At 50.0% G+C, this 21,861-nt stretch overlaps 2 protein-coding genes across 2 annotated transcripts in view; one reads left to right on the top strand and one right to left on the bottom strand.

Moving 5' to 3' along the window:
- Positions 1-21,861, top strand: part of Mcr (macroglobulin complement-related) — a 198,744-nt gene that overhangs the window by 22,493 nt on the left and 154,390 nt on the right. The window lies entirely within an intron of this gene.
- Positions 9,343-9,954, bottom strand: LOC146205150 (uncharacterized). The gene has a single exon (XM_084586860.1). The coding sequence runs from the start codon at positions 9,945-9,947 to the stop codon at positions 9,402-9,404; it is 546 nt and encodes a 181-aa protein (XP_084442986.1). The 5' UTR covers positions 9,948-9,954; the 3' UTR covers positions 9,343-9,401.

The raw sequence follows: 21,861 nt of genomic DNA, 5'->3' as shown, positions 1-21,861 counted from the left end.
TGAAATAGAGATCGATGCTTAGCGTTTCTGTTTGCAGTTGCATAGTTTTTCTTCTTCACCTTTGATGCGCGTGCAGATCGAAGCGATCTGTGTTGTCTGTGTGTGTGTACTATGTTCACCGATATCGCTGACTTCACCGAGAGAAAAGACATATACTACGCAAATCCTCAGCTTGAATCAGCACTGGACACATAGTTTGGCCTGTACCGACGGGACACCAGGTACCGGGCAAAGAGGCCGTTCTCACCAGAGAATGAGATTGGGAAAGACCCAGACACGAGACGCATGTGTCGTTATCATTTCGGTAGTTCACTGCATGCTACGCTTAGCACCACCTAATTGACTTTCTTTCTCTTCGGTGTAGACATTACGAGTTTCAGTGGATATGGCGGGAACAATGTTATAGCCATTTTTATCGCCACAAATGCGTCCTATGTCACCGGAGAAACGTCAGCACATCCAGAGAGAGACGGGGAATGAGTGTTGACAGAGAACATTAATTGGATGGAGCAGTGTCGTTTTAACACACCCTCTCAAGTTTAACAAATTATTAGTTAGGACGTGAAGAGAGACACATGTTAAGGCAGCACTGATGAGTGTTGTCATAAGAAGTCACGAAGGGGAAATGCCGGAGGGATAAAAAGCAGAACGACTCTCGAGTGTGCATCATTGCGATGACTTGTTTTAACGTTTTTCAACTTGATAAAGCTATTTTTGTCTTTTTTCTTTTTCATATTGTCACGGGGCTTCTGACGTTCTCGGGCTCCGCAGTTTTAGCGCATCGATTGTGCAGAGCAGAAATTGTGCGCTCTGTGTAGCTTCCGGCGCTTGTGTGCTTGGGCGCTGTGACGCAGTCTGTAGCTGGCGCTCATCAGGCTGTGCTCCTCGAAAGGGGCCGAAGACGGTACATGCGTTGCGAATCTGCGACGCCGCGTCCGCCTAAAAGCCGAGTGCTATTCGTCTTTCGGGATGGAAACTCTGCACCGCGCTTGCTGGGAGACTGCAGTCATGTTAGATTTGTGCGTGCGAGGTAAATAAATAAAGGGATAAGTAAGCTTTTCGTGAAAGATACTAAAGCGACTAAGAAGGCGTCAGGAGAGCAGAAGGCAGCTAAAAGAAAGTAGAGGCGCGAGGGGGGTAGGGTAGGATACAGCCATCGGTGTGGGACTGCAGAGGCGACAAGTTGTCAACGCACGGCCCCGAAGACAGGGACCCCGTCCCTCGGGGTTCGGGCAAAAGGGAGAGGAAGATCTGGGGTTGGGGATGCGTGTGTTCGGAAGGTGTTGTCGGGAGCGACACGTCGGTGTGTTCGTAGCCGTGGCTTCGCTGCTGCTGTACTTTTTGCTGTTGAGCCGCTCTGGGAGCGAGGCAGCGCGTCGCTCTCATTTTTAAAGCGGAAGCGAGTAAGAGGAAGACCGGTCCAATTCCCCCGTGGTTAGCCAAACTGTGCCTTTCTCGGCCGTCTACCGTGTTGTGGCCGTCGCTGCTGACGCGCCACTGGAGAACATTTTTCTAGTGAAGAATGTCCGAGGGGGGTCGCCTGGAAGCGAATCTAATGCATATACAGAGACGGTTTTTTCTTTTTGCTACGCCTCTGCTCTGCAGCCGCCTGCAGAGTGCTGCCGGGAGCGGAAAGGGGAGAGGCAGCAAATTTACGCCCGTTGACGCGATTTCGCGTTCCCGGCGTTCCCCCTCGCGCTTCGAAGGTCGCGCTTATCCACTCCGCTTGCGCGGCAGCCCCTGGCGCGGCCCGTTCTTCCCAGCATCTACGTATCCGAAACTAGACTGACTTGCGTCTTGAGTTGTTGATGCCCCCGATTGCCGCCACCCAAATGTGTCTTTCCTTCCCTTCCTCCGCCTTTTTGTTTTTCCTGGCGGCAACAGGCAAGGGGGGGGGGGGGGGGTATTCTTTGCTGATTTTATACAGCCTACATGAAGCAGGAATAGCATGCAGCGTTTTAAGCCCCAATCATGTATGTATGCGTGTCCGACGACGCATGTTTCGTTGTTTCGGAGTGCCATTGGGGGCTTCAGCGCCCTCCACGCGGCAAAGCGTAAACGCGCGGTCACGTTCTCTAAAAAAACGAAGTAAATGCCTCGAGTCTGCGGGGCTCTCATTTTAGTGTTGGTTCCTTCGCAGCGTGTCAACTTATAACAGGAAGACCGCTGCGTTTGAATACACATTTTCACTTGCGCCTGTTGTTCTGCGGCGTAAAATTTGCCGTTTCGGTGCTTTTTCTCGATTTGTGGCTTAGGTCGTTTTGTGCAGTATTGCCGACTCTGTTTCTTTGTCCCCAGCATTATTTCTCTCCTCTGGGCACTTTTTTTAAGGTCAAGAGAAAGATGTTGCAGAATTCTGCAGAGTAGATTAGTTTTGAGAGACCCTGCATCCAAGGTACTTGACTTTCCCGCAGTTTTTATAGCGCTGAAATTGAAAATTTCCTTACTTAACATTGGTCGCTGACTCGCTGTCATAAGCAGTCAGTTTTCACGTTTTCCCTCGCAGGACATTTGAAAGCGTCACAGACGCTCGATAACGGCAACGCATATATGGTCATTGTGCCACCTTTTAAAAGCTGGTTGCATCGCCGTAATCTGCATACTGAAACAGAGGTATTCAGACTCGTTGAATCAGAATAGTCATGCCACCATCGCAGGGTATGCCATTGGTAGAAGGACGAACTCCCATAAGCTGTTTTTAAGGCAAGTCTAACCCAGACATCTAACCCTTTGCTTGGCGCATGATAGCCATAGTCGTTTATGCGCCATAAAACCCCATGTAACTAACTAACCATAAGCTGTTAGCCTACCGGGGTGGCCCAGTGGTCAAGAGCTCGGCTACTAAGCAGAATACCCGCTGTGGCTGCGTTTCGATGGAGGCGGTACGCACAAGGCGTCCATGTACGGTGTGATGTCTGTGCACGTTGAAGAACCCCAAGTGGTCGAAATTAAACCGGAGCCCTCCAGTGCGTCGTTTCTTTTGTCTCGTAGCGTTAGACCCGACATACTCTACCATGTCGTGCCATACCATATAGCCGGTCGCACAAACAGCGTCGTGTGCGACTTCCCTGCTGAATTTTACAGACAACCGCTTACGTATACCCGGTATGTCTTATAATGCGGAACATACGGCCTGGTCGTGTGTGAACGTATGTTGGTTGTTCTACGGTGAAACAGCCTCACCGTCAGCCATACTCGAAGCGCTAGCTCACGCCCTCGTGTTTACCGCGCTTTGCGTCACGCCTGATTTATCAGAATCATGTTAAAAACGTCGTGAAGATGTTGGGCCGGCCGGCAAAAAGCCAGGAAGCTGACGCACCCCGGCAGTGGTACACATGAATATGTAAAAAAAAAAAAAAAAAAAAAAAAAAAAAAAAAAAAAAAAAAAAAAACCCACAACATAATAGCGCATTCAGAGAAGAAGAGAAAACGTGAAGAAAGCACAAGAAACATAACATAATTGACATTGTTTAGCTGCACATCGACTGATATTTCTTATCATATAAATGAGGGAGAGTGTATAGCGCATTAAGTTGACAATAGTAATGTGTGCGGGCATTTCGTACAAACCATTTTAATCTCGTTCACACAAAGTATACTTAAGCTCTTTACATTGTAATCCTGGCAGCTGGAACATAAACAATTATTTTTAATTGCACGTGCCTTATACTGCCTTTTTTTTTTTGAGTAAAGCCTCGTACAACTGGAGAAAAGGAATGATCTCAAGTGCCCCTGAATATCCGAAGCCGGTAGCGAAGTCCAAGCGCTACTCACGCCCCCGTGTTTACAGTGCTTAGCGGAAAGTCTGTTGCGAAGTATTGGCAATATTTCCAACAGCTTTCTTTTGAAGGAGATGCAAGCGATTGATATTGTTTTGTTTTTACTTAGTTATAGAGACATGGTTACCAACTCAGAAACCCCCAAAAATTAGTAACGGAAGAGAACTGCATAATACAACATTTGCTTGATTCTTCATCAAGAGGTATCACAGTCGACACAAATTGCCGACAACCTTTGGCAGCTTGTTCGCCATCATTTCGGCGTGGTCGTTCCGTAATATATTCTTATAAAAATGATACCTTGACTGTTTGGATAAGATTTGGTTTGGTTTGTTTTATGGGGTTTAACGTCCCAAATGGACTCAGGCTATGAGAGACGCCATAGTGGAGGGCTCCGGAAATTTCTACCACCTGGGGTCTTTTAACAAGCACTGACATCGCACAGCACACGGGCGCCTTGCTTTTCGCCTCCAGCGAAAAGCGGCCGCCGTGGCCGGGATTCAATCCCGCGTCCTTGGGCACAGCAGTCGAGCGCCCTACAACCACTGCGCCACCGCGGCGGGCTGTTTGGATAAGGGGTGATCGCATCGTAAGTCAGCTTGTCTTGAGTACTACAGAGCACGGTTTCGTTTTTTATGGTTTATAGTTTGTATTATCTTTTGGGTCATTGTATGGAAGTGAGTGTAGGCAATCTGAGGCTTGCTTTTCGAGACCTGCAAACGTGTGGCTTTGAAGACTGGAGGATAAAGAGAGGTCATGTGCATAAACGACAAAACGTGGGCGATTGCTGATGCAGTCCGCGTCGTTAATAAAACGGCGAATAGCAGTGGTCCCAAGATACTACCCTGCGAAACGCACCCCTCCCTCCTCCCACCAAAAAGAAAAAGAAAGAGAACCGTGCCTGAAATCTGATGAAATATTTATTTTATTTTTACTGCTTGTGTTCGAGAACCTAAATAAAACTAAATACTGTGGAAAAAACTACCCACGAAAACATGAGCACTCGAACTTGGGTGACTTTAGTTTGTGGATGTTGCGATCAAACGCTTTTGAAAAATCAATGAATAATTCAAAAGTCAGAAGTTCCTGCTCCAATGACTCTGAAATTAGTTCATTCTGGGTGCAAGCGCGGTTTATGTCGCAAAATATTTCCTAAAATCATGTTGACTGGGGTGCTATGTTATATTGTCTAAACAGTATCTTTTCAAAACACTGAGAAAAAACAGGCGGCATATGGATATGGGGCGATGATTTGAACGACTATTTTTGTCTCCGCCTTTATGAATAACCTGACATTGGCAGCCTGCATTCTTTTCGGGAATACAGCGTCTCAGTGCTCAATTAAATGTATATTCTAACTCTGGACTAATTACATGAGCTACATATTTCACTGGTAAAATTTTGGTGCCGTCTATATCAAGTTACTTGCTGTTGCTTAAAGCCAGGGGACAGTGTTTGATTTCGTTAGTATCGGTTGGTGACAGGAATGCCCTGGAAGCAACCCGCGAGTCTATGCATTTAACGGTCATGAAAACGTCATTCCTGTCTGCCTGAGGCATTAAGTATTCTTTGAAATTGTCTGCTAGCCTCTCTCCACTCACCGCCTCGTTCACAACCAAAAGTTGAGTACGTCGCTAACAGTTCAACCCGATTCAAAATTCGGTTGATGCTTTGCCACACAAGATCGCTCCTTTTTAATAATTCTTGGTTAAACAGTTTTTTCACGTTCTCTTATTTGCCTAATGAAGACAAGACGTTGCTTTGTTTCGACATTTTATTAAACGTGCAAGATCATCCGATGACCTGGCTTGGATAAAGCGAATGTAAAGGTCTATTTTCTTATCATTTTGAGACATTCTGTGATTATCCATGGTTTGCTAGCTTTGATTGCGAGACTTTTTGAAAATTACGAGGGGAAAGCTTTGTTCATATAGACTTGGATGTAAGATATTCAAAGCATGCAACTTCTGGATCATTTTTGTTGCACACGGCATTCGAGTAAACATTTGCGAGTGTAACTCTGATATAATTACAGAGCTATATCAGTCATATCTGGCCATTAATTCTGATATAATTAATGGCCGATACTCTACTCTAATAAATATGCATTGTTTATTAAAGGTCTCACACCAAAAAATTCTGTACATTGGAAAATGGTCACGTATATGGACATTAATTACTCCTGAATTACCACGATCAGCTCGAGAGTCCGTGAAAAAGACGTCGATTGCTGCTTGTGATCCCGTTGGGTTCATTTATGACGTTAACAGAGTCACTGCACTTCAGTGTGGGCTCAACCTGTAGTTCATTAGCAGAATGTGAGGCTGTTGTCTGTGCGGCCCATTAGAGATATTCGTGAAGAAAGCAAGCGAAGTTTCTTTCAGGATGCCAGTAGGTAACAGATAAAACGTTTCTGCCAATTCATGCGCTTTGAAAAACTGGTGCAGTAAGTTTTATCACGACATATTACACATATCGCAGTGTTTATTTCACAGGTTGGCACAAGGCGGGGCTGCAGGCGACGTTAAATGTAAGTCACGCTAACGCGGGAAAATACTCTCTTCAGGGACCCAATAGTGGGGGAGAAAAAGTGTACTGTGAGCCACTGCTCGGCGCACCATCTGTAGACGGGACTAATGCATAGAGTGGTATCGCGGGGGGGATCAAATAAACGGCTGTTCCGATTACGTTGGTTTTGCCAACCTCAGCCTTTTCCTTGTGGCATAAACCCTGTATCGAAAAGACTTGCGCCGCAGGGCGTGAAAATCTAGAAACTCGCAAGCGTGTCATGTTGATTATCGAGTGCTAACAGAGATGCGTGCGCGCACCTCTCCGCGAGGCGGGTCTGAAACACCGTGCATCACCCGGTCTGTCGCGCGGGAATTTCTTAGTGGTCGACTCCGCGGACTGCCTGCGCACCGTGTCGGCAGCTTGCAAAAGCAGGAAAACCACGCCTCCTCGCGTGTCGTGTATGCGTGCTTAAAGAGGACCAACTAAAAAAGTAAACATGAAGGGATGGTTTGAAGGCACGGAGATGGGACAGGCAACGCGTGCGGACAGGCGCTGCAGTTAATCAGAAGTGTCGATCAGGTTCTTCCATTAGCCGCATCCCGTTACACGATGCTCGTGTTTGCTTCCGGGCGGCGCCCGACGGGAGCGGCGTAGCGCACCTCGGACCGTTTCCCGCATGTCCCCCATCCTGGCGGCAAACGTGCCGTCGGTGCGCGGGACAGACGACGGGCTTTGCCTTTTCGTTCAACGACCTCCCCTCCCCCCATTCCTTGCTCCCTTCACGCGTTCAACTTTGCACGCGCGCTCGTCTTTCGATTGAGACGAAGTAAACGTCTTCTGTGTGCGCACTAGATATCCGACGCGCAGTGATCCACGTCCGGCAGCAGATAGTGTGGTTCAGACGCAACTAAACGGTTGACGAGTTGTTTTCTTCAGCGTATGTGGCTTCGTAGTCACGCTAGTCTAGTTAACGCCAAGCTCTTCGTCCTCACCTGCCACGGCGCCTGGCGGGGGCTCATTTGATCCTACGAAGTGCAGCTGTCGTTTCTTGGGCGAGAACTTCTGTTTGCTACGCGTGCCATAAAAATGAGATGCACTCGACGGACGGCCGCCGATAGCGGACAGTGGAACCTGAGTAATTTGACCTCTAAATCAGTGGCGCAATTGTACTGTCATAATTGCGCCAGGCTGCTCCAAATGGAAAGTCCTGCGTAGCTTCAGAGCACCTTAGCTGTGTATTCGCGGCGACATGCATAATTCCCATCTCGTTAGCGTTCGGTTGCTTGAGCTCGCTCGATGGGACTTCATCACCGCTGGCAATAAAATTTGTGACGTGCGCATCACGGGGAGCGTCATTTGAAATTTTCCTGATGGTTAGTGAAACTAAAGCTGTGCGGATTTTTCGACGCCCTGCAGCCCGTGCGGGTCGTTGATCAGTTGTCACGATGACATGCTATGTCGTGGCAATGCAGGGTGCGGCAGTTGAAACGTACACGTGGTTCCACTACGACTTCATCCAATTAAATGCGGTGTCCTGAGGACTGGTCGACGCCGTTGGCTCAAGGGCTTCGGTTGAGGTCCACCTTGTGTCGCCTTTTTTTTTTTTTTTGTGTGTGTGTGTGTGTTTTATCCGACTGTAGCGGTTTTCCGTCCTGAACTAATTAACTGGACTTTCGGTATTTTTTTTCTTTATTAACTCGCTGTATAAAGAAATTTTGGTGTACTGCTCGGGGTCTTTTCGGTTTTACTGTGATCACAGTGAAAAGCTGCGCTTGCCAGCTGTGTCTAAAATAAACGTAACCTGCGCTTTCTTTATGTGCTCCAAATGCAAAGTTTTGCTTTGAAATGGAAATTTTTCACACAAGCGATTCCTTCTGCTACAAACTGCATAATATGTTGCTATCAAGAAGCCTATTGTCTGTTCCACCACTGACTCTAAGGGGACCGTGATTTTACTTCAAATGTTCAGGTTTAGATTTAAAGGAGCATAACTAAGATGGGATGGCGAGAACTTTGTTTTTTGTCAAAACATCATTTTTTGTAATTTACAACCTTATGATAGAGCATTTCTGTAGGTTTTAGAAACATCACAGCCTAATCCGCGCTTCAGATTGCCCCGCTTCAGGAACGCATGCGTGCTGGTCAAATGTTTTGGAACCGGTTTGCAACAGCCCAGAGAGGAGGCGTTTCGACATCCTCCTCGCCCGATGCAACTGTATGTGCTCCCATGTAACGAAATTGTATTAATCCGCGGGACACAGCCTCTCTGCGTGGTCTCCTATAACGTCATGTGTGATGCCTCGTCGGAGGCAATCTAATTCGGTGGACATAAACGGCCGTTGAGGAGGTGAAACTTCCTTTTCTGCAGCTCCCTCTATATTTTTTTTTTCATTCCCCTGCACGTTGCCCTGCATTGCTTCTGCCGGCATCGTTTGTTTTCAATAACGCTTTAGTTGGGCACGCGTGCTGGCTGTTCACCCTCCAATTTTGTGGGGCGTCTGACTTAATGCGAATAGTGGCCGCGAGGAATCGTTTCCAGAGCAAGCAGCCAGGCTATGCCGTGTTTCCTGTCGCAGGAGCAGTGCATACATTGCGTGTCTGGCAAATGGAGAGAAACGGGGAAAAAGCGACAAGTGGCACAAAAGGCGTTCGGTTTCGCCGCGGCCCTTGAGCGGAGTGGGCGCGTATCGATCTGCCATCGTCACGCTTAGGCGCCCGAATCGAGCGGGCAAATTTCGTTTTCCAAATCGCCTTTGCGGCTCTGCACTTGAGAAATGGTCTCGGTTTATACGCCGCTGCTTGACGCCGGCCGTGCGTATCTTGGCGGCTCGAGGACCCATTCAGCGGCGATGACGTTCATCGTGCAAATCTCGGCGGCCGTGCGCGGCAGTGCGTGCAGCGCGCGGTGAATGGCCAAATGGTAGCGCGCACCGAATGTCAACACGGTTCCCCGCGGCCGGCCGTGTGCGGCCAAGAAGCGCGCAGGTCATGGCGAAGCCCTGGTCCATCGCGCGACCGACAGTGGCAGGGAGTAGAGCGCACCTTTCACTGGAAGCCCGCAGGAAGCGCGGTATCGTAGCTTTTAATCTGTAGGTATGTACACGCGAGCGGTCAAGAGGTGCGCACCGAGTAGACGGCGTGCACGAAGAGTGCGATGGCCACCACCACGGCGAGTGTGCCCACCAGGATGGCGAGTATGTCCCGCTGCGACTTGACCAGGCCGGCGATTCCGGCTGCCAGGAACATGATGAAGCCCAGGCCGTAGTATTGCACGGCTACCAGCAGCGGCAGGTCTCTGCCGGCCCTCGAGCCCAGCAGACCGTTGACGAAGAACATGGCGCCCATGAGCGCGTACGTGAAGCCCAAGTTGCAGAGGAAGAAGAAGACGTCGAAGATGAAGCCTCGTAGACTGAGTGCCGCCACGATGGCGCACGAGCAGAGAACCTCCAGGATGCTCATCATACCCGCCGGCGTCCGGTAAAAGTCGCGGTTTAGTTGCAGCCGCACCGACCCGCCGCCCAGGCTCAGCTTCTTACTGGTGGGCGCGGGCTGCTGCTGCTGCAAATCAGTTGCCGGAGCGGGAGGCGGCGGCGGCGGCATCGGTGGCGGCGGCAGCGTCTGGTGCTCCGGAGGCGGCATCCCTCCGTACGGTGGCATCCCTCCAGCCTGCGGAGGTCCTGCGAAGTACGGAGGAGGTCCGCCGTGTCCCGGAGGCGGCGGTGGCATCATTCCTCCACCGGGCGGAGGCGCCTCCATGACCTTCTGAATATCTGCGTCCTTCGAGAGAGACTCCGCCGAAGCCCCAGGGGCACCTGGAAGCGTTCTAACCAGGAGTGCGAGGATTCGGAACCGTCCTGTCAGGCCGTAGGCGCGTGTCTGGGCGCCACCGTTCTGCTGGGCGCGTGCACGGTCGCTACTGATGGTGCTTCCAGTAAAGCCACGACGAAGAAGAAGACCGCGCGTTTTGATTGTTGATAAAAAGGGTGTTTTTTTTTCTTTTTTTTTTCTGAGAGGGAAAAGAAATCCGCTTGGTGCCAAGGATTCTGCTGAACAATACTTTTCTTGGCTCCATGCATCTGTAATGTGGAAACTTACGTGTACGCTTATGACATGGGGTTCTTGGCCTCCGCGAGTGCTCTACGCACTCTTTATCAGATTTTGCAGAATTACCTCTATGTTCTGGACAGCTGTTTAAAAAGCATTCATCTGTCCCTCAATGTGAATAAATGCGCATTGTTAGTTTTCTCCTATAGGAATTACATAATTCCTCAAGTGCAGACAGCGAAGTATCTTGGAGTAATATACGGCACTACTCTGTCCTAGCGAACCCACATTGATGAAATTTCTGCAATTACTGTTCGGCTGTGTGTTATTTTCTGAAGCCTATAAACTTAGTCTCGCTCTTGGCGCATAAGGCGTTCATTGCGCCTCTGTCTGGGGCTTCCAAAATTTGTCGCCAGTGCTGTTCTGCACCTTGAAGCGCGAATCCCATCTCTCTCAGCCAGATTTCGCATCTTGACAGTTCATAACTCACCTGTTCACACCTCGAGCATAATATATATTTGTCAACCTGCAGTCTGTTTTCGTACCGTTTGGTCTCGTCCACACACTCCAAAGGTATGCTTCTCTCAGTCTCTCCCGGATTCCCTAAGCATTAATTTTATAGATCTTCTCCCGATGTACGGCAGCTCTCCTCCTGTGCAAATTGCATTTGATCATATTTTTCCAAGACATGCAAAACTGCTACCTTTTCCCCTACTGTACGATTTTACCCAAGGTCTTTTCCATCTCATATTCTAATAATTTCGCATGCGTCGCAATCTGGCGAAAATGCAGGTGTCGGAATTTCCCCCCTGCGTTGGATTGGGCCTTTTCCCGCTGTCTTCCTGCCTACACTCAAATTCGCCTGGCTGAATTATTAGCAGTAATCTCAGCCTTGCATAAATTACAAAATTCCGTTTCCCAAGTCATAGTTTTGATCGTTTTCTCTGTCCCTTTGTTCTTCGTTATCCACACCTGCAGTGTCTCGGGCATTGCACTTATAGAAGTTTCTAATCCCCGGTCACCTAAATTCGGTGCGGTTGCTCTGGGTACCGGGCAGAAGGCCTTTCCCCTAAAAAAAGGTTGCAGATTAGCAATGGACTCCCTTTCTGAGCCAATTATTGAACTCCTGCCAACCTGTGCTGCGGTGACGTTTCGCAGCTATAGTCTTCCAGGAATACGGCCTCGGCACTTGCGTAATCTCCGGAGTATACCAGCATCTGTTGCATCCCTGGAATAGTTAAGACTGACGCTCACGTATACAGGCTGGAGGTATCGTTCACGCGTTTTTTTTTTTTTCTTTTTTTTTGCCGTTTTACACGGCTGAATTTCTCTCTCCGCAGATCTGGTCAGTCAGTCTTCGCATTGTGCTCATTTGGTGCCGAACCTGAGACAGTATATCCCTTCCTGTTTGGACGAAGCAGCAGGAATGTGCAAAATTGCAGATAGGCTGTGCAAAATTACCTCATACAAACGCGCCTCCCAGTCTGAAATGTTTTTATGACTAGTAAAGGCGAACATGAAACATTACAGGCGATGCCAAATCTTGGTGTGGGCTAGCCGGTGGTTGATCTCAAGTAAAAGTATACGCAGCGCAAAAAAATAAATAAATAAATAAAACAGGGACAAAAGAGGAAGACAGAAACAACAGCGCCAGCCCTGTTGTTTGTGTCTTCCTCTTATCCCCTGTTTTTTTTGCGCTGCATATACAGGCAATATCTCCGAATTTCCTTCATAAAGCCTTTGCCCCGTATTCAGTCTCGCACTTCACAGGACCCAATAGTTCCGCTGTCCAGTATGTCAGCCAACGTTAAAATTACTGCGGTTGTTTCTATATTTATGTTTTATTTATATTACTTTTATTTGTTGTATATTCCGAAGCTTTTCCGTCTCGTGCAATTCACCGCCTGTGTCTTGGCCACTCCCCCATAGTGGGTATGTGCCGTTTTCCAAGGGCACAACAACGCCATCAAGCATCCAGCATGATGGTCCAAAAGCCTACGGACTTCCTCGCATCGCCATTCTTGAACCCGCTTTACTGGAGACCACTGGTTGAACCTGACTTTAACTTCTTTCCGGCCTTTCCTGTGCCTGCTTCAGGGAGTCTCTTAGATGTTTTGAGCCTTGGATGTCTGAGAAAGGTGCATCACGAAAAGTAATTCCGGAATTACTGCGGAATCTGCAGTGGAGAAATGCGTAAGCCTGAGCGTTCTTGCTGCACACGGTATGTCGCGTGCCCCTCGTAGAGATCTTACATCTGCAGAAATTGATAGCAGCTTCGTCGTTGACGACATTGTGTAACAAGCTGCGCGTGTTCTTTGATTTCTTTGAGAGGACTAAGGAGAACGCCTTTCTTTTTGAAAGGAGGAAGCCTTTCGAGGCTCACGGTGAAAATCTCGTGTCGGCGAGATTTATCCGCGAGATGTGTCAGCGAGATTCCGCGAGTGACAGATACTGCGTCTTTCCTTTCCTGTAAAAGAATCATAAACGCCGGTGAACTTCGATGCGTTCAGCGGAACACTGGTTATGTTCGACAAGGGATCACCGACGCTCAGGCTTTCGCATTTCTCCGCTGCAGATTCTGCAGTGCTCACGGAGCACAATGACGTCCCATTGCGGTGAGCGACATAACTACGTCATTATTTCGACGTCCTCATGTCACTTGACCAGAAATGAGATATCACGTGATCACTTTGGACGATGCCATTACTCCGGTTGGCTATTTCGACGTCCGAACGGTTTAATTGACTCTAATTAATTATCTAATGAAGCCGCATGCACCATTTTTTTCCTGGCGACATTTTTTTCTCCCATCTATCGACTGCAACCATTCGCTTTTCAGTGAAACTCGGCAAACATACCAACTTAATGCTTATGCATTAAAAACTGTGACTGGGCTGCCAGTTTACGCATAGAGGAGACGATGTTCAGTGCATGTTGTCCGAGCACCTGTCTTCAGTGAATCAGCGGGACGTTCTGTAGCTTGTATGTACTCTAGTGAGCTTGAAACAGCAGACATATGTTTCTTTTCCTCTCTCGGTCATCTCCTTCGCCCCGCCGGGGTGGCGCAGTGGTTACGGCGTTTGTGTACTGTTCCCAAGGATGCCGGATCGAATCCCGACCTCGGCCGCTGCGTTTCGATGGAAGCGAAATGGTGCTGTGCGATGTCAGTGCACGTTAAAAAACCCCAGGTGGTCGAAATTTCCGGAGTCCTCCACTACGGCGTCTCTCATAGCCTGAGTCGCTTTGGGACGTTAAACCTCACAAACCAAACCAAACTTCATCTCCTTCCGCAAACTTTGCTGCTTCTTTTCAGGAATAGCTGTTGCTGCCCAGTATAGTCATTTGACGCCGTTCATTCTTCAGTTGAATCCCTGGCCGTTCGCTCCACGTCACTCACTTGGCGAGTTCCTCTTGCTGATATGCTCTAATGTTTACGGGGGCAGGACTTCTACTGGGGCGTTATCTTGATGATATGGCGTGAATGGCGTGTGAATTTACTCCTGCGTGACTTCTTTTTCAAGAGCGTTAGCTCCTATGCTTACATTGGCCGGTTTTTCGTCCGTTTCTCCCAGATTCAAGATGGCGGGCAAGTCATGTGGTCATGACTACTGCACTGAGAATAATTTCTTCGCAATCCTATTATATGCGAGTGATTCGCTCAGACTTCGGGAGGCCGCGGCGGCCGAACCAGTTGTCTGGAGAAGTAGGGTGGTGCCAAACGAATCGTTGTTTCGATACGTACACCTCGGTACCGGAATTGAGGACCTATTCTGTAAAACTCGAGCGAGCGCTCTTAATCGTAGGCCTGCGGCGGTCGAGCTGTTTTTTTTTTTTTTTCGTTATTTCAACACCTAGCACCTCAAACTTTCCACGGACGGCGCCACGTACTCGTGCGGCGCATGTTGTTTCATCTCGCGCTGCGCAGCAGACATCGTCGTCTTTTTCTCGCGATGTGCAGTAAACACCTTCGTCTTCATGAAGTTCCGTCTCCGTCGCTCCTGCATTTAACCTAGGTAACTATGCCTTACACATACGCCATCTGGCTAAAGACAGACCGCAGCCATGTTGGACAGGCTGCCGAGACCATCGAATAACGAGAAGCCAGAAGTCGAGAACAACTAGAACGAAGATGCGTGAATACCACGTGACTTTGGATATGCCGAACACGCAACCTCGGTTGTATTGAAGATGCATGCATCCCCGTGATCTCGGATATAACGAACCAATAACTCATAACCGAAGTCAACGGACGCTCGATATCCTTGTTCGGCAGGTTCCAACCGCTCTTTTTTGTTTCGCAAATGCTTTCTAGAGCTCTTTCAGGCCACCTTTCCGCCCACGTCTGCAGTGCCCGCGTTGGGCAGTTCGCCTGGTTTGCAGTCTCATGCTCCGCCTGTATTGTTAGAAAGGACGCACATCTCTTTAAGGTACATGTCCATATAGGTAGGATTATACTTTATTCCTGCTGTCCAGACCGGCTTGGAGGAATGTAAAGTTGAAGAGAAAGAAGACGAACTATAGCTAGGGCCTTTGTTAGAACGCAGGTGCAGTCTCTAAGAGCGCATTTCTGCGGCATTTCAGTTGTTTATGTGTAATATTTTTTGTTTGTTTTGTTGTTAGGCCAGCCCTATTGGAGATAGAAAGAGAGGATGATGTTTACTGTCAAAAAACACCGTCAGTTCAAGATTGTCTGCCTGGGCCGACTGTTCGCGCAGGGTAGCTTCCCTTAACCTCTAAGGAATTTCGACGCAGCCACGCACTTCGTGACACTAGCCGCGTTTATATGAATGCGACGGTAGCGCATCGTATTTCCTAGCGCATCTCGATAAGACTATGCGCTATCGTTTACATGTGCCGCGTCAAGACGGTGGCGCCGCTCAGCCTCGCATTTGTGAGTGAAAACGAAACCGATCGCACTCTTCCGGTTGCATTCCCACGGCGCCTCCCGGTCTTGCGATTAGAATATACCTGCGTCATGCATCCCATCGAAGCATTTCGTTTATCCACTCTTTTTTATTATTTTAGCAGCGTAGACTAATGCTCACGTCCTAGCTATACACCATGGCCTACATACAACTACAGCGTTGCCCTCGGATACGGCAGCCTGCAGCGAGGCACCCTTGCGTGCTACCGGACGTGCTGCAGGTGTGGACTGGCAACAAATAGATTTTAAAACGAGGATGGGATTTTAAAATGGATTTTAATACAGTGCAGGCTTGAACAAGCGTGCCCGGAGCGCTCGAACAATGCCCGGCTGTGTGAAGGAAGCAAAGTGTTAAAACAATACCTGTTTTAAAAACAATTTCATTGGACCGACAGTTCGCCGCTTCAGAGCCCTAAACAGGTGTGCCGGTGTCAAGTATCTTCCAGCCCATCGAGACAAGCGTGCTGCATCACACGGTAGCGTTCCGTCTGGCATACACCAGCCGTAAAGGCAGCGATCAGCCAGAGATAGCAACTAATATCGGGGTACGCACGCGTAGCCAAAATTTGCAGCCGCAAAGGCGGTTAAAAGCGCTGTGGAGGTTACGTGATGCACTTACGCCAACTGGAACGCTACGGCCGAACTCTTTCATTTTCTGTTGGATGACTTGAAAATGCGCTTCATTGTGCTGCCGTCTTAAATCGATTAGCTGACCGATGTCAGTATTGCTTGTGACTGGGAGAAATGCTGTCGTTTCCTCGCGAGATAGAGCACACGTCCAGCGCACGCCCCGTCCTCCGACATCCTGCGTACCTGTACGCCGCCGTGCGGGCCGGATTTCACCGGATGTGAGCGTGCCTTCCCACCATTCGCCGCTCTGTTTACATGCCCCGCGGCTTCCCCCTCTCGACCTACCCCAGTCCGGCGAATTAATGCGATGCGCTTTCCTGGCGCATTGTGCTGGTTTACTAAGTGAGGGTGATTACGATGCGTCGCATTCATATAAACTCACATTCGCGGCGTCACCGGAGCCGTGCGCAAGTGTGATTTGCACACGCTCTCATGCACACCTCTGATCGGTACAGCTGCACGTATTCTGCATAAGCTTCGTCCCTTGAACGAGTCCAGTAAGGGTCAGCAGTTGTTTATTCGTACGTATGAATCGCTAGCTCGTTTCATTGTAACAAAAGAGGAAGACTGCGTACTTCAATTCGCTTTCAAAGAGGTTAGTCGGTAACAGCTCGCCGAACGGTCAGTTTTAAGTGCTTTTCATTCAAGACCAGCTTGGGAGCAAAACCAAGCCGCGCGCAGTTCGGGCGCTTCAGATTCGTAAGGTTGATAGTACGGATACCCGATCTTTTCCTGGAATTTTTCTTTTATTTCGCAGCTTCTCTTTGCTGTTCATGCGTTGTCTTTAAGCGCCTGTACAGTGCGCTTCGTCTGTTGCCGTGGCGGAGGTGTCCAAGAGCGTAGCAAATTGGTTTTCATCCGCGGTGCGCTCCGTTGACGCACGGCGCTGCTTCGCGGTAGCGCGTCCCTTTATCCCCCCCCCCCCCCCCCCCCTTTTTTTTTTTTCCTTCGAGTAAACCGCACGAAACCTGTACCTTAACAAACCGACATTTCCTCCTCGCAAGTTGGATTCCATTCTTCGGTGCCGTTTGTGGCAGAATTGGACATGACCGTCCCAAGTTAGGAATCAGAAAATAAGAAGGGGTGTGTGGAAAGGCTTCTGCATTGCCTCCCCTCTCTGCCGAAGCGTATGAAGTAACTCTCTCCGGCGCAACCTGGCACAGCCTATGTGCTTCATGAGAGACGACATTGGTCGCCGTGGACTTGGAGAGCGGCGCAATCAGGGGAGTGCCGTCACATCTGCTTACGGCGGCCGATACGCGGACGAAAGCGGCACGCCCTTTCGCGCGGGCACGCCAAGGGCGCGAGACCAGAGCCTCGGGACAGCGACACGACGCTGGGCACGAAGAAAGCGGCAAGGAGATAAGTCCGAGTGCGGCGCCTTTCGCGGGATTTCATTCGTCCTTTTCTTTGTTCTTCGTCCGAATGCCGCAGCTAGAAGCCAAAAATAAACGGACAATGAGCGAAGGAGTTCCGGTCAGAGAGTGGGCCTCCCTCGATCCGGCCGCGGACTTGTTGGCCACACTCGACCTTCCCGGGCGACTCCATTGTGGAATTTTCTCTTTTTATTGGCGTTGTTGCCGGGACTGCAGCGAATTTTATCGCTTCGTGGTGTCGGTATGCGGGCAGTCATGCACGAGTGGCCCTTTAGGCCTTGTTCTTGTCTGCAATGGGACTGTTGCGGCTCGATGAAGGTGGTCAGTGGCAGATCATACTGCATTTTTTTTTTCTGCGCCGCTAGGCAGTGTTTCCAAAAGAGCGAGCACCAACTTTTTCGGGAATTCGCTGAAACCATGCTGTCTTCCAAAGCCTCTCTGCTGTCGCCTATCCTTCATGGGTGCACCTGGTAGTGTTAAGTGAATGCGAATATTCTTTTTCCCAGTCGGCCACCCTAACTGCGCAATTATAAAATGTCATCTCGAAATCATGTCAATCAGTGGCAGACGTATTCCTTCCAGATCTGATGGCGTGGCGAGATGGTACGAAGGGAGAAAAGAAGCCATTGACGCTCTTTTCGTGATATGTCTGGAGAACCCCAAGTGATCGAAATTTTCCGGAGCCTTATACTGGGCGTTGTCCCTCGCGGCCTTAGTCGCTTTGGGAAGTTAAACCTTGTAAACCTAATCATAATCTTCTGTTCGAACGCATAGCCGAGTTGCAGATGCGTGATAGACTGCCGAAGTCGTCGTCCCGCCGAACTCACAGCCCTTCACGATGCAACCCCTTCCGGTCTCTCCTCATTGGGATTTAACGGTGCTCCGACAGCGAACGTGTGGAGCTATGCTGGCGCCTCGGTTACGTGAATCGCGACTCGGGGCCCCGCGCTATTCTCGTCGCGCGCGCATTGACGCGGTGCTGCCGGGAGACGAGGGGTTGGCACCGGAAGTCCGTGACATTGTGCGGGGCTCCCCGGCCGACGACGCGGCCGCAGATGGTGCGAGTCGCCGCCGCTCAATCGGCCGCTCATCGCGCGGGGTCGCGCACCCTCCGAGGCCTTTCCTCTCCCGGCCACGCAGCAGCTGCTTCGGGCAACAGGGGAAGAACAACTGGGAAAAAATAAAAAGAGGGGCGGCACGGACCGCTACTCGTTCTTTGCCGGCGTCGCGCTACTTGGTCCCCAAAACACGCGGACAGCTTACGTATCGTCGAAGGTAGTAGCATACCGTATACTTGTCTGCGTCGAGTCTATCTTCTTGGCGTTTCAGTGGACGCTTAGTGCTTGCTTTTATATAAGGGGGGGGGGGGGGGGGGGGGGGGGTTGACACTTACTTCTTGTACGATGGTGCCTGTGCGGCTGCTGCAGTGAACACGAGTGTGCTTATCGATATGACGCGTGAAATTTTTGTCAGTTTAAAGGTCAGCAGTCGTTTTCTAGTTGGACTACGTAAACGTTTAAAGTAAGCTTGTTTTGTCTCGTTAGGCGCCTCGCCTACTGTAGGAGTAAAGGGATTTCACCGACTTCATTCTTTTGCAGTTCTTGGGCCCAGACAGCCGTGAACAGGAGCACCCCAATTTTGGACTGCAGACTGGTTACAAATCTATCTTCGTTATTTAGTCTTTTTATTAGTGCTTAAGCAGCAGGTGCTTCGGATATCAGCTAGCAGATACTGGGGCTGGCAAACACCTTTTCCTTCCATTTGAATATTTAATAAAATAACCACATATATACTACTGTGTCGCTTATCGGTGTGGAGTGGCGAAATCAGCATCAATTGGACTTTAAATTTTCACACGGGGACCAATTTCGCTTTCACTTCTGCAACTAGTTTGAAAATTCCTGGCGGTTATTATTTGTTCTAATTAATTGTGTTCAGAAAACGTGAAAGAAATGGACTTCTCAATCATGCTAAACGTTGGTATAGTGCTTACAATGTGTTCTCCTTTATATAGGTATATCCTCCACCTGGACGCTTCATACGGTGTAGCTGGTTCAGAGTTGCAGCTTTCTGATTGTGTTCTGGCTTTGCTCTCACCGAGCGTTCGCTGCTATCCTCGTAGGAGCTGTACTTTCAGTCTAAGTGGTGACACGAGTCCACGCAGGTCGTGGTACTTATGGTAACAGTAGTTCTACGAGAGGCGTATGTATGTTTGGTTTGGTTTTGTGGGGTTTAACGTCCCAAAGCAACTCAGGCTATGAGAGACGCCGTAGTGGAGGACTCCGGAAATTTCTACCACCTGTGGTTCTTTAACGTGCACTGACATTGCACAGCACACGGGCGCCTTGCTTTTCGCCTCCACCGAAAAGCGGCCGCCGAGGCCGGGATTCGATCCCGCGTCCTTGGGAACAGTAGTCGTGTGTGTGTGCGTGTGTGTGTGCGTGTGTGTGTGCGTGTGTGTGTGTGCGTGTGTGTGTGCGTGCGTGCGCGCTTACCGACGCGACTTTTGTACTTAGCGTCACTGTCTTAGGGGTTTTGTGCTATTGTGGTAGTCGCCAAAGAGGTGGTCGGGGTCGCAGTGCGTTAAGCAGAGCGGGGGACTCGGGCGTCTTGGAACGGCGAGCCATGTTCGTAATCGCAGTGCGTAAAGCTGGCGTCTGTCGGCGTGCGATGGGTCGCTGGCATCGCGCTGTCCACGGCGGCCGTCACTTCCGCCCCTGTGGCGTTGCTTCCTACCGACGGCTGTCACTTGGCCCTCTGTGCCCGTCGCGATGAGCGCAGCGTGAAACGCATTCCTGCGCCCGGACGTGGCGGCGGAAAAATACATCACCCGCTTTCGTTTACGCGCCTCTCGGGCGCGAGGGACGTCGCTCAATAAATCGGCCCCGCCCCTGTCGAGTACGGTGGGCACGCCGAGTTGACAGCACAAACAGTGGCCGACGTCTCCGCCATTGATCTGGCGACAGCGTGGTCCCAGCTGGGCACGCACTTTGGGACCTCATCAAGGCCTGTTCGTTCCATCGAGGCGCACCGTTATTTCAGCGTCTCAGTAGTATATGGGCCGCGACGTCCGGATCTGCGTGCTGCGCTGATACCGCGGTACGAGACCGCTCGTCGCTTGCCAACCACTGCTGGGCGAACACGCTTCCAGGAATTGCATGATTTTGTGCATGCACCGGGGGTCTCTTCCTATCTGCTCCTCTTTTTCTCGTTTTCGTAGCAGTTGGGATTTTGCACGCTGCTTCGCTTTCGTACGGCTCCCTTCTTGCTTCGTTTTCAACCAGCATCTTGTGTGCGCTGCGCATTCGGAATGGGTCACCATTACAATGAGGGTCGCTGCAGTCGGGCGAACGATGCGCGCTGCAATTATGTGGGGACACGCGTAAATGGCCGCCGGGATCAGGGAGGATTTGCGACGTCGCCGCACCAATTGTGTGGGGCAGCAGCGATAAGTGAAGATTTGGCGCGTTTTTTATCTTTTTTTTTTTTCAGTCTCGCCCCTGTTTTTTTTTTTTTTTTTTTTTCTTCTCTCTTTTAGGGAGAGAGATTAAACTTTATTAACGCGAGACTCCTAGCTCAAAGTCGCTTCTCCAACGGGAAGGACGTGTAAATGCCGCCGGGGGTGTGATTACAGTGCGCAAACCCCGCGGGTCATATTTATTTTGACCCAGTCCCGGTCGTTAAATACCCGCCAGACACCCCGGAGAGCGTTTCTCGTGCCGCTCCGCAAACAGCGGCAGAGAACTACTCGGCCGCCTTTCCACCTTGGCTCAGCTCTGAGCTATGGGCGGTTTCTGTCCCATGGGTGGGGGTCGACGTGTTTGCCAGTCGTTGCTGTGACATGACGAAATACAGGACAGGTAGACGGTAAAAACAAGCAACAAAAACGCGAGGCCAGCAAGGTTATAGAGGTTCTTCTCCGCACATGCGAAGAAGAACGGCTCAGGAAAACCGGTTCGTGAGTGGCGTTCGCCCCCCCCCCCCCCCCCCTTTTTTTTTTCTTCTTTCTTTGTCTCTCCGTAGGGTTGTGTGTTAGCTACGAATATTCCACCTCCTGTTCTTTCCGCCGTGCGGTCTCTTCTTGGCGCTGTCGTGAGCGGCATTCGCTTTATCCTCTCTCGTCCGTTTCCCGCTTGGTTGGGAGAAGATCCGGAGACCGCCCTTTGTCTGGGCCGCCCTTTGGCATTGCCCCTACCATGCAAAGCGCTTTGCTGCGGACGGCGGGGAAAGCGCGCCGAGCGTCATCTTGCGCTGCCGCATGCAGATGGGACCGAAATCGGGCATTAGAGGGTCCGCAGTTACGCCACAGTTGGAACTAAACCGAAAATTTACTAAGCGACTCTCCATCATGGATCTACTTTATTATTTCTTCTTTCAGATGCAAACACGACAGTAATTACTGCGCCATGCGTTGCTGCTTTCTTGAGAAGCCGACGACTGAGCCCGGAAGAATGAAACCAAAGTCGTAACTAAGTGAAAAAGCTTTAGCGTGTTTGTCTGTTTAATCTCCCGGTTATGGAGACCATGATTTTTCACTTTTCGTACTCCGGTATGCCTTTGTCTGGCAGTCTCTTTGCTAATCAGCTTATACTTTCAC

The sequence above is a fragment of the Amblyomma maculatum genome, chromosome 1, assembly GCF_055883805.1.
Source record: "Amblyomma maculatum isolate TAMU_Amacu chromosome 1, ASM5588380v1, whole genome shotgun sequence".
Lineage (NCBI taxonomy): Eukaryota > Metazoa > Arthropoda > Arachnida > Ixodida > Ixodidae > Amblyomma > Amblyomma maculatum.
The sequence above is the reverse complement of the archived record's forward strand: the minus strand, read 5'-3'. Positions and strand labels throughout refer to the sequence as shown.

Bases quoted from the DNA above. Each gene is read 5' to 3' on its own strand.
- LOC146205150 (XM_084586860.1), bottom strand. From the start codon at position 9,947: ATGCCACCGTACGGAGGGATGCCGCCTCCGGAGCACCAGACGCTGCCG.